Source organism: Etheostoma spectabile, chromosome 2, assembly GCF_008692095.1.
Source record: "Etheostoma spectabile isolate EspeVRDwgs_2016 chromosome 2, UIUC_Espe_1.0, whole genome shotgun sequence".
Lineage (NCBI taxonomy): Eukaryota > Metazoa > Chordata > Actinopteri > Perciformes > Percidae > Etheostoma > Etheostoma spectabile.
This window is the reverse complement of record NC_045734.1, coordinates 10,358,980-10,373,995: the sequence shown is the minus strand read 5'-3', so window position 1 is coordinate 10,373,995 and position 15,016 is coordinate 10,358,980. Positions and strand designations below refer to the sequence as shown.

The window sequence follows — 15,016 nt, the reverse complement described above, 5'->3', positions numbered from 1 at the left end:
TCCTTGATGTTATCTTTGTCAATACATGAATGTTACAGGGCTAAGCTAACCTGGTCTCGTAGAACAAAGGAACACCACAGCTACTGTAAAGGCTAACCTAGCTTGTGACATAATGGAATTGGTCTCCTCTCCCTGAGTGATGCATTTAACGTAAATATGAGACCTGTGCTTTCCCTATAGTGTATACTTTTCTACCTAATAGGGCTTGTGCTGTGTTAAACTGACTCACCCAACCCCTGTTTCAATTTGCGCCTCAGAGCCGTACCTGCTTGCTTCGGTGACCATGCCTTTGGGAGTGACCTCCGCTCCAAGTTGTGTTGTGGAAAAACAAGAATAATCTTTCAGCGTTTTCTTCAATAGTGTTCTCCGTGTGGAAACGTGTGGTTTGCAGCCGTAGCCTGCGGCATTCTGCTCCTTCTTGAAACAATCCTGAATAAATCAAATGTCTCCCTCCTGTCAGTGCGCTGGGTTAAGTCATATCAACAACACCACACCCCTCATGTGTATACATCAGTCCTGACCCTCTCATCAGGCTGACACACTCTATCAGCTGACACAGACTAAAATATAACAATGTATCTCAGCTTAGATGATTCATTAAAGCAAGTGTGTGTCTGGTATAAAACATATGTGCCTCAGTTTTAAAAGGAGGCTATCTTTTTGTAAATTCACTTAAGGTGTACATCTGAAACCAGGTAGACATTGCATGTGACTCAGTCCTGTCGTATCCCAGGTAAAATACTGTACACTATGTGATTAGACAGCTTGGACGAACACCAGAAGTGTCACTACACACATTGCGTGTGGTGGTGCAGCTACAGCTCCTAAGTGTACACACACACACACACACACACACATAAACATAGACCATGTCAGACATAGCGAGTAGAGAACACTGCTTTTTCACTGCCATACATTTGACATGTACACTACAGTCGGGTTGTGGTTGTCTTCAAGCGGTAGTGATGTTGCCATTGTGAAGCTTGTTTGTCTTTAGGACACAAACAATGAGAACAATAACATGAACTTACCGATGCTGAAACATACCTGATAAGCCAGGCACAAGCAGGTACCTGTCTCCATGGCAACCAGCTCAAGGAGGATTTAAAGAGATTGTAGTGATGTGTAGGTGAAGCTAATGACAGGCTCGCTCCTAGACGTGCGTGTGTTGCAATAGTGTCAATTTGTTTTTTGAGCTGTTTCACAAGTGGGATCAGAGGACACTTTTGCTAAGATGACTCACCGAGCACCAATCCTGAAGAAAGTCTTAGGCATAAACTGCTGTCACAGGCTTAGTCTTATAAACCCCCCTGTTCTGTCAGTCACAGGTCACCCCTCTTACATTTTAACCCCTCACTTTTACTTGCTCAATTGCATCTACTTCCCTATTTCAGGATCTTTACATTTTCTTTGAAATAAGACAATAATGCAGTCCCAAGAAAATACAAAATATATAAAAAGAAGTACATGTGTAGTGGGATTTTTCAGTGTTTCAATCAAGCAAAGAATTTATCCACTGACCTTAACTTTCATGTTTTTTTATCAGTCATGCGTCGTGACAATCCCTAGAAGCTTTTTCCTCCTCCCTCAGTCTATCCTCTGAGGGCTTTGTCTAGTGTTGTTGTGTCAAATTGTTGCCCCCTCGAGCCATCTGGTTACATCACAGACTGGAGCTTTATGGTGACATAGCTGAAAATATAATGACCTGACAGAGACTGAAAGAGATGGAGAGAGGGGACGGGAGCCTAAAGAAGTTATTTCTGTGTTTATGTCTGTGCATGTGGATCTGTGCCATTTCTGAAGCTATAAGGTCCAACGTCTTTCAGCTTTTGGATGCTGCCCATACTTTATCTCTTCCTCTCTACTGCTGCATGCCTGGAACCATCTGCAGCAGTGATGGAGAATCTCCGCATTGCCTAATATAGTGAGCCTGTCTTGTTTAAGGCGGGAGCTACTGTAACAGACCCTGTTGTCTAGAGTCGAGACTGGGTTAGAGTAGTGTATGTGTATAAAAAATATCTAGGTACAAATATGTGTGCCTATGTATAATATTCTCACACAAATGTAGGGATTGGGGCCCTCAGGCAGTAAATTGAGGGGTTATAAGATTATTATCAGATGAGTAAGAAGTGAAAACATGTGTGCTACGTGCAATTATGTTTATTTTTCACAAAGCACTTACTTACTCACTCACAGCGAGGGAGTGAGTGAGTGAGTGAGTGAGTGAGTGAGTGAGTGAGTGAGTGAGTGAGTGAGTAAGTGAGTGAGTAAGATGACGTGAGGGTTTGTGTTTCCTCATTGGGCATTGCGCTTTCAAAATGAATCAACATGACAGTCAGGCTTTTGCTTCCACTATTGTCGATCAATCAGCAATTAAAACCAGCGTTTTAAAAGTTGTAATGCACGAACACAGTACATGCAGACAAACGGTTTGTTGTTTGACATTATCTTAATAGAGATGCTGTGACCCTGATGTTGCAGACACAGGCTGGTTCTTACTGCACATGCTGACAGGGCAAACCACTCTCAAATTTTTTAAATAACCCAACATGTAATTTACTATAAAACAACATCTGACTAGTTCTTTATTATTTCATTGACCTGTGAGCCAGAATACATTTATAAAGATCTCCATTTCAAACAAGTCAGAGAAAGGAATCACAAAATTTTGAATCTGTAAGATTTCCTTAGTTTGTTGTAGGCAGAGTATCCATTTGCAATACTTTTGAAGAAGTTCCCTCAAACAGAATTTCTTTTTTCCTGTCCTTTCGATTATCAACCACATTTCAGTACTGTGCATTGTGGAAATGGTCATTTCTGGAGTTTGCAGCATTTCAGATTTTCAGATTTTCTCCAATGCACCATTGTTTTGTCAAGCTGATAAAAGCTTTTAACCCGACCATGTGTTATTGTGTTTGCAGAAAGTGAGCGAGAAAGTTGGAGGTGCAGAAGGAACGAAGCTTGATGTGGACTTCACTGAAATGGAAAAGGCAAGACTGAATTCTTTCTGTTTTCACCTCAAGAATGAAAACTAATGCAATAGCTCATTATTAGTTTATTAGAAGATCAAAATCACAATGTTTTTGGATCCAAACAGATATAATGAATATTACACCAACTAATTTTGCCATTGTGTTGGAAAACTGCTGGCAAGTTGTTAGAAGATCAAAAATTACCACCAAGAATATTGAGGGGAATATTTCTCTCAGCATTTCCAGTGGATATAAACATTCTTTTCAACATGTTGTGACCCTGGCTTTTAATGTGGAATCACTAGAAACACTTGCTAAGACGCCAAAAGTCGTATGGCCTGCGCTGTCTCTGAGTCTGGTGGTGCCGGACTGGCGTGCGTTTGTGTACGCTCATACCCAGAGGTGTCAAGTAACGAAGTACAAATATTTTGTTACCTTACTTAAGTAAGAATTTTGGATATCGTTACTTTATTAGAATAAGTATTTTACAGCAGACCTTTTCCTTCTACTCCTTACATTTTCACGCAATTATCTGTACTTTCATACTCGTTACATTTTAAAAATAGCCTCGTTACTCCTAGTTCAGTTTGGCTTGTTTTCATTCCTGCTTGCCATCGTTCAAAAAAACACCCAAAAAACAAAAACCTAACCAGATAAATCACGCAATCCGGATAGAGTGAATTTGATTGTGGTTCGATGAGAAGTATGAACGTATACCATACTGACACCCTATTGGTTTGTACGGGATCCATTGCACCTGCACATGATACAAATCACATCACACACCAGCAAGGAAATAGATGACGTACGCAGCCTAGTAAGAAGATGTCCATGGTAGCCAAGATGACCAGCCAATCTTCTAAATCCCTGGCTGTACCTGGGAGAATTTTGGTTGGATGCCAAAAACAACTCCTTTTGAATGCACTGCAAGCTCTGCACACCCAAGTACTACGAGCTAATTGTTTCCAAAACTCGCCGTCTATTTTGAAAAAGCTTATTGATATTATTTGTTTCCCTTACACTACTTTTACTTTTATACTTTAAATAGTTTTGAAACAAGTACTTTTACACTTTTACTTGAGTAAAAAGTTTGAATGATACTTCAAATTCTACAGAACTATTTTCAAACCCTAGTATCTATACTTCTACTTAAGTAATGAATGTGAATACTTTTGACACCTGCTCATACCTTCCTGAAAACATTGGTCCCTGAGTAACATTTTTAATTATTTCAATGTGTGAGCAATAATAAATACATGTGTGTGTGTACATATACCTGTGAGTGCTTATGTATTTTGAGCATCACCATGTTTGTGTTTACATGTGATCGTGTGTGTTAATATGTTAGTAGATCTGTGTGCTGCATTAACAGAGGCTGAGCGTTGCAGAGCTGCTGGGAGCTGAAGAGGCTCATCACACTTAACAAGAACATCATGGCCAGCTCTCGGCTCTGCACGTCTCTCTCTCACCGTCCTGCAGAACAGTGCAACCCTTTCTTTTATCTTGTTTTTTTTTCTCTCACTATTAGATGCATACATTATTTTAACGCTGTTGTATTTTTCTTATACTCTCCCACAATCTTTCAGCCATTACTTATTTTCGCCTCCATCTACATAATTTTGTAACTGTTATTTCTGCACCGTCTGTCTCCTTCTACATGTTATTTTACGGTTTACAGAAGATGGACGTCACCTCTCGGGCAGTGCTGGACATCATGACCAAGACTACTGAGTATCTGCAGCCAAACCCAGGTGACATAAACCAGCTGTGCAAGATGATAATGTGATGTATTGTTTACTTTCAGACTAAAGGCTGTCTCCCAAACTTCAATGTTTTTAAAATGTATTAAAGAAAAACATTTTCAGAAATATGCTAAAAAAGCATACACACATTACATATACATAGTCACATATGTATACTGTACACCAATTCATAGACATACTCTATTATAATGGTTTTGTGGCAATAGCTGTGGCCGGAGGAATTATGTTTTCGGGTTGTCCATTCTTGTGAATGCGATATGTCAGGAACCCCTGAAAAGAATTTCTTTTAATTTGACAAAAATGTCCACTTGGACTCCAGGATGAACTGATTTAGATTGTGGTGGTCAAAGGTAAAGATCACTGTGACCTCACACAACATGTTTAAAACTGTGGTGAATGTGATTTTCTGTGCTGCCAGGTTGAAGACGTGTGTAAAGCATCCATGTTTTGTTTTTTGACCATAACTCAAGAATTCCTATGCTAATTAACAAACATTTCAAACAAATGTCTAATAGGATAAATAGATCCAAAAGGTCAAGGGTCAACTTTACTTTAACAGCTTTTCTGTCCCTTATTCAACGCCATAACTCACAGAAGATGAGACATTTGGTCAGATACTGCATTTGTGACCGTGATCTTAAAACTGGTGAATGTATTGAGCTTCTGTGCTGTAGGGTTGAAGACGTGTATTAAGCATCTATGTTTTCCCCAAAAACTACCCTTAATGCTTTTCATTAAATTTCTTCAAAATCGTTGCTACATACAGTATGTTATGTAAGTTGGAACAGACATGGATGTAAATCACAACTTGATTGGTTGACGGAAGCATACAACTGTGAGGCGGTAATGCTACTTACAATGCAATAATAAATCCCTCATTCAACCAATACAACCACTGTTGTAGGTCTTTTTTACTTATATTATTGTAATAATTTGCATAATTTAATGGTCCTGTAAATGCTGATCCCTTTGATATTTAAGTTAAACTCCTCATTGAGGCCTTTGTAACATATTAGTGTTTAGTGTGAAAATCCAGTATGTTTCACGTCTTTTTAATAATGGATGGCAGAAAAGATAACCCCCAAATCATCAGCAAACAGCAAAATACAATTAATCATCAATTTGGTCCTTCAGCATTGATTTAAAACACAGCCCTCCCAACATTTAGTGTTTGATTTGCCTTGATTTAACAGCCACCAGAGCCAAGATGAGCATGATGAACTCCATGTCACGTATGCGGGGACAGGAGAAGGGACCGGGCTACACGCAGACCGAGGCCATCCTGGGAGAGTCCATGCAGAGGTTTGGCAGGGAGCTCGGAGAGGAATCTAACTTCGGTGAGCTGCAGCCCATTAAAGCTCTTCGCAGAAAGAGAAAAATACTTTTGTTATATATTATATGTTTTACAAGAATCAAGCGGCATCATTTTATTTCCTCAAGGACACAGTAACAATGTGGTGATAAATGCATAAGCCTATTTTTCAGACAAGTTGCCGGAAGTTTTTTGGTTCACAAGTGTAGACATTAAAATGTTTAAAGAGAAATACCTATCTTGAAAATCTGCTATGGATTCTAATGAGACAGTTACTGCATATTAAACCCTTTCTTTAATATACAGTAAATACGTTTACATGCACACCAACTATTATTCCGAACATGACAATAATCCGAATTTGATACAGTTGATGTAAACAGTATATTTCAGTTGAATATTCCGAATAAGTTCTATAGTATTTTCCCGTTGAGACGTGGAATATTGCGGCATTATTCGGGTTTTAGAGGCATTCTTTGGACACGTATGCAGCGCATTTGGAATATGCGTCTCAATTGGGGGTTTTACCGCAGGCTTATGGTCAGCTCTGTGTGTTGCTATGGGTGCTGTAAACAAACCAGCCAGCCAACAGTTTGCAAGGCTGAAGAAGGTGAAAAAACTTTAAACTAATGTTTAAAAGCTACTTTTAAACATTATCAGAGACTTGGATATCAACAGGTTTTTGGATATGTGAACACATCGCTGCGCTAAACCTTTTCAAGAATCTGTTTAAAGGAATGAAAGAGGGACGCTGTGTTTTCACAGTCAAAGCCACCGCTGGGGAAAAAATCTTATTTTCACGGCTAACGTTACATGTAAACAGGAATATTAGTGAATATTCACTTTCATTAGCCATGTAAACAGCTTATTTGGAATATCGTCTTTTTCAGAATACAGGCAAAAACTGGAATATTATGTGCATGTAAATGTAGTCACTGACACTAGGCTGTGGGCTATTCATGTGGGGTTTTTTGGTGTCTTAATGTGTATTGTTTTCTCCAGGCCTTGCTCTGATTGATGCTGGGGAAGCCATGCGTGAGCTTGGAGAGGTTAAAGACGCTCTGGACATGGAGGTCAAGCAGAATTTCATTGATCCACTGCAGAACCTCTATGAAAAAGATCTGAAGGAGATTCAGGTACGAGTGCAGAACTTTGATGCCCACACTGGGAAAAGAAAAACAACAATTAATACTCTAAGTTATGGCTTGGTCAATAATTCAGCTTTACTTTCTTGCTTTCCTTCTTTTGCAGCATCACCTGAAGAAAATGGAGGGCCGTCGTCTGGACTTTGATTATAAGAAGAAACGTCAGGGCAAAGTTCAAGAAGACGATCTGAAACAGGCACTAGAGAAATTTGACGACTCCAAAGAGATTGCTGAGCTGAGCATGTTCAACCTGTTGGAGAGTGATGTAAGGATTATTTTACTTACCATTTTTTGTTTGTTTTTTTGACTGTACTGTCTTACACTTTCTTCTGTCGATGGTGACTAGCTACCACAACCATTCCCATTGCCCATGTGTCCACCTCAAACCATGGTAATCAAGGAGGTCATCTTCTTACTAGAAGCCCCCATTTACTCTACAATGGACAAATAGAAATACTACTTTAAAAGCTCCACATATATATTACTTGAAGGTACATTTACATAAGAGCGACATGACACAGTCATGAAACTGTGAACACTTGAACCCTAACCATAACCATAATGACACTACTTACTTACTAAAAAAACGCCTGACTTACTAAAAGAACAATTGTCATAAACGTTTATGACTTGTTTATAATGTTTATGACACGTTCATGACAGTGTCATGTCACTCTTGTGTAGATGTACAGTACCTTCAAGTAAAATGTAACCATTTTCCTCTCTGTATGTTTTGGCCTTGTGTCACGTTTTTATGTTCCAGTGTTTTGCCTGTGGTTTGTTTGAGTTTCCTTAATTTGTAGAATAAAAATTTAAAAAATCATTTGATCACGAACAACTTTAGAAAGTGGGTCATTGTTGTTTTTCTGCCCCAAAACAATCAATTAACATTATTAGGAATGTTAGTTGATCCTGTATGTGGGCAAAACAGTCTCACCACAAGGTTCATGAGTAGCTGTTGGCTGGCTTAAAAATAAACATCTACAATTTGGTAAAGTTCATCCACTAAAGAAGATCACATGATGATATCGAAAGCTCTAGAACAGCTGCAAATGGATTTTGCAGGGAAATTATTTCGTCCTACTGATGAAATAACTGTCATTCTCAATCCCTCAATCCTCCGTTTGTTGACAGTCCTGCCATTCATTCACCGTTTTGGTGTGATCCAGACAGAAATCAAGAGCCCACTGTTTTTTACTTTAGATGTCTGAGTTTGAATGAATTTCTGTCCAAATCTCAGTAAAAAATAACCATGGGTGATGTGTACCAGGTGTCATGGTGTCAATGTGTCTTTAACAGATTGAACAGGTGAGCCAGCTCTCTGCACTGGTACATGCTCAGGTGGAGTACCACAGCCGGGCCGCTGAGATCCTCACACAGCTCTCCAGTAAGATTGACGAACGGTTAGTATTCACATTTCACAGCGATCTTTTTGCTTTGCTCTACCTTATTGGATGTACTTACAATAATATGTAGAATTGCAGTTATTTACCAATGCAACATTGCCATAGAAACACACTGTGATGTTATTCTCTATTATTGCACATTGACAGTTTCTGTTTTTTTTTTCAGGATAAAGGACACTGCCGTCAAACCGAAGAAAGAGTACGCTCCTAAACCACGTACGTCGCTGGACTTCTCCATCAGTGAGAATCACAATGGAGGCCTCCACGGTGCTCGCTCTCCAGGTGAGAGCCAGAGTACGTTTGCTCATTGCTCAGAAACATGTTCCGAAACTTGTCCAGGTACTGTAAATGAACTGTAGTGTCTCACTGAGGCATCTCATGAGTTTCTGTTTCACCTGATGTGAAGACAGAACAGTAACATTTGTAAATGTATTTGCCTGTGCATGACAGATTTCTGGGCTAGTTTCTATTAATTCATGATCTTCTTTCCTTTAACAACCCGTTCTTTTTTTAATTTGTACTATACATTCCCAAATAAAAGCCACTACTCCTGGGGCGATGGTCCTGGGTTTTCTAACAAGTAAAGGCCAAAAGAAAAGAAACACAGTAAATGTATTATAATGCATTGCTGGGGAAAGTTAGTGCAACTTTTGAAATGCAACATTTCCTTCAGGTGTTTCACAATAAAAGCCTTCCAGGAAAGAGAAAGGATTAAGTGCTTAGAAGTCTTTTATTGTGAAACATACTGTATGGAGTAAGTTTATAAGTTATAATAACAAATCAATACTACAAACAGAGGGAGGTTTCTTAGTAAAATATGATAAAACATGTAGTTTTATTTAAACAGGTGTTTTCATTATGATCTAATTTTTAAGAGACATGCACAATATAGGTGTAAGTAAATGAATGAATGACATTGATACACAACAACACACAAATTACACATCTGATGGACATTAGTTCCACATTATAGAAGACAATTCAAGTGCACTTCCGAATAGCAGATGTGAAACATGATTTGTATCTATAGAAAAATCTTGTCAAAGTAAAATAAAAGCAGTGCTTTTTTTAAATTAAATTAAAAGGCAGAAGTTTTGTGAATTGTGAATTTCCAGTTATTTGAATTCCCAAAATGTCACTTATTACCTGTACTGAACAGAATATTCTGCAATCCAGAACTAATTAATACAACTCTGCGGTCTTTTCTTTCCCCCTTATGATTTTTGTTTATTCTTCCAGGAGCGAGGTCTCCAGGTGAGCCAGGTCTAACTTATCTGTCACTTTCTCCATTTGTGTGCTCACCTCTTCATTTCTTTAACAACATCCTTGCATTTCAACTTGACTGTCAAAACTACTTCTGTTTTCTTTCCCCCACTCCCCCCTCGTGTTTTTCCCTCTTCCCTCTTTGCAGCAAGGTCTCCAGGTGAGACAAAAGTGAATCCCCAGAAAGATACAATATCTTTCCATCACTTTGTCATTTCTTAGTCTATCTCTCTTTTTGTTTGTCTCTTTGTCATAGGAAAATTGTTGCACTCAATTATACAAATTAACAGCAGAAAAACAAGTGCCGTCCACTCCCTGTACAAAGAATGCCCGACCTACAGTAACAATGAAAACTTACCAGCGGGCGAGCATTTGCTTTTTCTGTTTTGTTCTCTTGTCTATCTTCTGATGCATCGTATCCTCCTCTTTCTTGTCTTTCTGCCTCTCTGCCAATGTATTACCCAACTTGTGTTTCTTCTTGTTTTGTTTTTGGACCTTTTCATTGCTCTGCCTGCTGTACTTACCCATCTATTCATCATTTCTCCATCTTAAAAATGCTATTAAACATAAACGCTTCTGTTCTTTTTTCACTGTTTTCTGCTTTCCCCTTTGCAGCAAGATCTCCAGGTGAGCAAGAGTGACTTGGGAAGAGATGCAAAATCTCTCTCTATAACACTCATTTTTATCCTTCTTTAAACAGACTTTTGTGGAAATGTATTTTTGTCTGCATTTTTGTTTGCAGTGCAGCTCGTCTGCAATGCTGTTTCTGTCTAACCCCTGGCTTCTCTTTTGTCCCTATTTTGTTTAATCAAATTGCTAATTTTTCCTTTATTGTTAAAGAATTTATTCAACATTTTTTGGGAAATGCACTTATTAGCTTGTTTGCTCTGAGTTAGATAAGAGGACTGATATGATTCTCATGTCTGGATGCTAAATAGGAAGCAGCAGCCAGTTAGGTTAGCATAACAACTGGTTAGTTTTATCACTATAAAACTAACTAACTAGAACTGCACTGGTCGGGAGCAGTAACTTCCTGTAGTCAGCTTGTTGCTTCACAACTGCTCAGAGTCAAAAATGTCCTCGTAAAATGACACACTATTTATCAGCCTCAAACAGAATCTGTGATTTCTGGTCACTGATGTTAATGTTTTGTGTCTTTTCTGCTTTGTCTCCTCTGCATCTCCCTCTTCTTGTTCCCTCTTACAGCAAGGACTCCCGGTGAGCCTTTCACAAGCAGTTATTGTCTCTAATCTATATGCAGCATTTTATTTCTTACCTATAGCCTCTGATCTAACTCCTCTTTTCCTATCTCTCCAACTCTTTTCTCCAGCCCCGATGGACCAGCCCTGCTGTCGTGCATTGTACGATTTTGACCCAGAGAATGAAGGTGAGCTAGGCTTCAAGGAAGGCGATATCATCACCCTGACCAATAAGATTGATGACAACTGGTACGAGGGCATGCTGCACGGCACCTCTGGCTTCTTCCCCATCAACTATGTGGATATCCTGGTGCCGCTGCCCCAATAGGACGTCACCACTCCAAGCTGTGGTTGCCCCGCCCTTCCCCCCCAGTAACCCATGTAACCTTAACATCCCTACCAACCACCTGTAATCCACTTAAAAGGAGGCAACACAGCAACAACACAATAACGAATGAAGACTGATGACGAATTGAAACAAGTATGCACCAGTTGAGCGTAAAAACCTTAAAAGAGAAAAAATTCTGCACTTATGTTGTTGCTTCCCTCTTATCCCAGGAGGTACCTTCGGCGAGTTTTTCCATTACTGTCCTGGCTTTTGTCTCTGTTTGAGTTGGCTGTCAGTCCGTCATAACTTCCATAAGTTTATTAAGAGCAGCTTTGCAAAATTCCACTTTTCTCCCATTCACTGTACTTTGTGAAAACCTCTACAGTAGATAGTAATGTAAACTTTTCTCACATATTGGGGAAAAAAATTGTGTTGTTAGAGACTGTAGGTCAAGCATGGTTTCAAGTGTTTGTTTTATCTTATTGAAAAAAATGCTGAGCTGATTTTGTTTGGAATATTCCTCTTTTTCTAATGGTAGTCATCTCTCAGCATCCACAGTTCTGTCTAAAGGATGTCCTCACCTTTTATTCAGATTTTTGAGAAAGGTTATAGACTAGATTGAAAGATCTAGTTGATAACTAACAACCAAGGTTACCCATTGTATTTTTGTTTTTTACATAAAGTGCGCATGATTGGTCGTATGTGATTTAGATACCAAAGTTACCTGCAAAAACCAGAGTCAACTCCAATTTTTACAAGATTTCCAGACAGCAGTGTCTGTGAATCTGTTCAACGCAACCGAGTGCAGCTTTGACATCTCTAGTTCTTTGGTATTTTAGTCTGGAAGGGTGAAACTGTATTCTATAGTATGTGATATTACCTATCTGAGCCAGTGGAGTGATGACATGATTTTCAAAAACACAAGTTGTGAAGTTTAAACAGTTTAAAGTGATGTAAGAAAAATATGGTGCATCGATCCTCTGACGTGTATTTTATCATCGGCTTGTGTGAAAAATAATTGATGTATTGTGATATAATAACATAGGACTTTACTGCTAATTTGTTCCGCAGTTAAAGTTGTAGCAATTTTTTGCTGCATAACCTTCTAGTCTGATTAGTATTCTGTAGTTTAGCTGTCTATAAGCCATCGATTAAGATGAAACTAGACATAGCCAGGAGTGCACAACTGGCCTGACGGAACAAGAAATAATTTAATTTTGTCTTGGTGGAAATGTTTTATTCATTGGAATAATGCAACACTAGAAAACCCTTTTCTCCAACATAATATGGACTATAAGTCGCTAGTTTAACCTTTTCATTTCATGAAACCTCAGAACAATTGCAAGATTATATACTTGTGTTCTTATTTTCTCTCACCAGCTATATGGTTATATGCAGTATTGTGTGGGACTCCCCTTCTTTAATTTATGGACTGATAATCTAGAAATCAAACCAGACTTGTTATTACAGTACATGTTTTAGTCAGCTAAGCAGTTGGGTGTTGTGCACACGTTATTCCCTGGGTTTTATGCTCTGTGATGTTAACAATGTATTAACCTTCTGCAAAAGTTAACACTATTTTCCAACTCATCTTGTATTAATGTTGTGCGTGTACTTTGGGGGAGGGGTTGGGGTTTGCGTGCAGTACATGTAATGCACAGGGAAGGGTTGCAGAGGACCTCTGATGCTGAGGTATTTAAGATATACTGTCTCTGACGGTGTTCTGCATTAAAAAAAATATGGATGTCTCTTTAATCAAAGGCCCAATTCATTATAATCAGTAGAATCAGAATACATTATACAAAATTAACTAAGGTCCATATGAAGTGTTGTTTTTTTTAAAGGGAAGCACAACTTAGCAGACAGTATAGTTTGTTGACTGAGGAAAAATAAAGATACAGTTTGGAGGTCTTGGATTAATTTTTAAAGGCAAAACAATTCCTTTCTTCTTTCTCTCTCACTTTTCTTTTAACAATCGTGTGAATCTTTGCCCTCAGTGAGGACTGTACAGCTTTTCTGTGTTTTTGTTTTCACCTTGTGTGTATAGTTGCACATCTACAGTAACGTATCTTATTTTTGTAACTGTGACAAAAGTATACACATACAGTATAGATGTATATATACAGTATATTATCCAAAAGCAATGTGAAAGAAAGGATTATCCGTGCTGCACATGATTGTCTTTGGATTGTTTTTTGTTTTTTGTTTATTTCATTCTTGCACTGGATTCTAAGACTGAATGCTTGATGTGAAGAAAAATGTGATAAGTCAATGTAATTTATTCAAATAAATACAAAGAAATGTTTATGGCCCCAATAACGTTTTGTTCATAGATATGTACACCTCTGGATTTTTAGCTCAAGCTAAATGATATGTAGCTGGCATAAATCTGCTATGAAAATGGCGATTTAACCAAGTAGAACTCAAAGTGGTGATGAGGTCTTGTGTATTGAAAGGGTCTTTAAAAAGGTCTTAAAGGGTATTAAATTGAGTTTGAGGATTACTGCATACACTTGCTATAATTCTTGAAGTTTCCCCTGTTAATGTATAGTGTGTCAAAAGTCATAGTATAGTATGTTGAAAAAAGTCATGGCGTAGTATGTCGAAAAAACTCATAGTAAAGTATTTCGAAAAAAATCATATACGTATAGTACAGTATGTCGAAAGAATCATAGTATCAAAAAGTCAGAAAAAAGTCATAGTATGTAAAAAAAAAAGTCTTTGTATAGTGTGTCAAAAAAAGTCTTTGTATAGTATGTCAGATAAAGTCGTGGTGTAGTCTGTCAAAAACTCATAGTAAAGTACGTTGAAAAAAGTCATAATTTAGTATGTTGAAAAAAGTCTGAAAAAAGTTATAGTATATTGAAAGTCATAGTAAAGTATGCCGAAAAAAGTGCTAAAAGCCATAGCATAGTATGTCTAAAAAGAGATAAAAATAGCCTAAGCCATGTTATAGTATGTCAAAAAAATTAGGAAAGAGCCATAGTGTAGTATGTCAAAAAAGAAGAAAAAAGTCATAGTAGAGTGTGTCAAAAAAGAGGAAAAAAAGTCATAGTATAATATGTCAAAAATGTAATAGAAAAGCCATCGTATCGTATGCCGAAAAAAGTGATGAAAGCTAGCATAGTATGTCAAAAAAGAGATAAAAATAATCTAAGCCTGTATAGTATGTCAAAAAAGAAAAAAAGTCATAGTATAGTATGTTGAAAAGAAGAAAAAAAGCAATAGTATAGTATGTCAAAAAAAGAGGAAAAAAGTCATAGTATAGTATGTTGAAAAAGTTATGAAAAAAAACATAACATAGTATGTTGAAAAAAGAGAAAAAAAAGCAACAGTGAAGTATGTAAATTTTTTTATAGAAAAGCCATGGTATAGTATGTCAAGAACAGAGGAAAAAAGCCATAATATAGTACGTCGAAAAAAGAGACAAAAAGCAGAAGTAAAGTATGTCAAAAAAAGTCATAGTATAATATGCCAAAAATGTTATAGAAAAGCCATAGTATAGTATGCCGAAAAAATTGATGAAAGCCATAGCAGAGTATGTCAAAAAAGAGACACAAATAGCCTAAGCCATATCATAGTATGTCAAAAAAATTGAGAAAGAGCCATAGTATAGTATATTAAAAAA

General features: G+C 37.7%; 1 protein-coding gene across 14 annotated transcripts in view; it reads left to right on the top strand.

Moving 5' to 3' along the window:
- The window catches only part of sh3gl2a (SH3 domain containing GRB2 like 2a, endophilin A1), a 34,017-nt gene extending 20,324 nt beyond the window's left edge, over positions 1-13,693 (top strand). Inside the window, exons 2-13 of one of the 14 annotated variants that reach the window (XM_032544262.1) lie at positions 2,922-2,990; positions 4,651-4,723; positions 5,929-6,072; positions 7,050-7,183; positions 7,299-7,457; positions 8,492-8,595; positions 8,765-8,880; positions 9,838-9,852; positions 10,010-10,021; positions 10,477-10,488; positions 11,068-11,073; positions 11,186-13,693. In XM_032544262.1, coding sequence (XP_032400153.1) covers positions 2,922-2,990; positions 4,651-4,723; positions 5,929-6,072; positions 7,050-7,183; positions 7,299-7,457; positions 8,492-8,595; positions 8,765-8,880; positions 9,838-9,852; positions 10,010-10,021; positions 10,477-10,488; positions 11,068-11,073; positions 11,186-11,388 — 1,047 coding nt within the window. In that variant the 3' untranslated portion in view covers positions 11,389-13,693. Of the gene's footprint in view, positions 1-2,921; positions 2,991-4,650; positions 4,724-5,928; positions 6,073-7,049; positions 7,184-7,298; positions 7,458-8,491; positions 8,596-8,764; positions 8,881-9,837; positions 9,853-10,009; positions 10,022-10,476; positions 10,489-11,067; positions 11,080-11,185 lie in introns of all 14 variants that reach the window. The other 13 variants (XM_032544253.1, XM_032544288.1, XM_032544278.1 and 10 more) reach the window with 13 other exon arrangements.
- Positions 13,694-15,016: the final 1,323 nt, after the last annotated feature.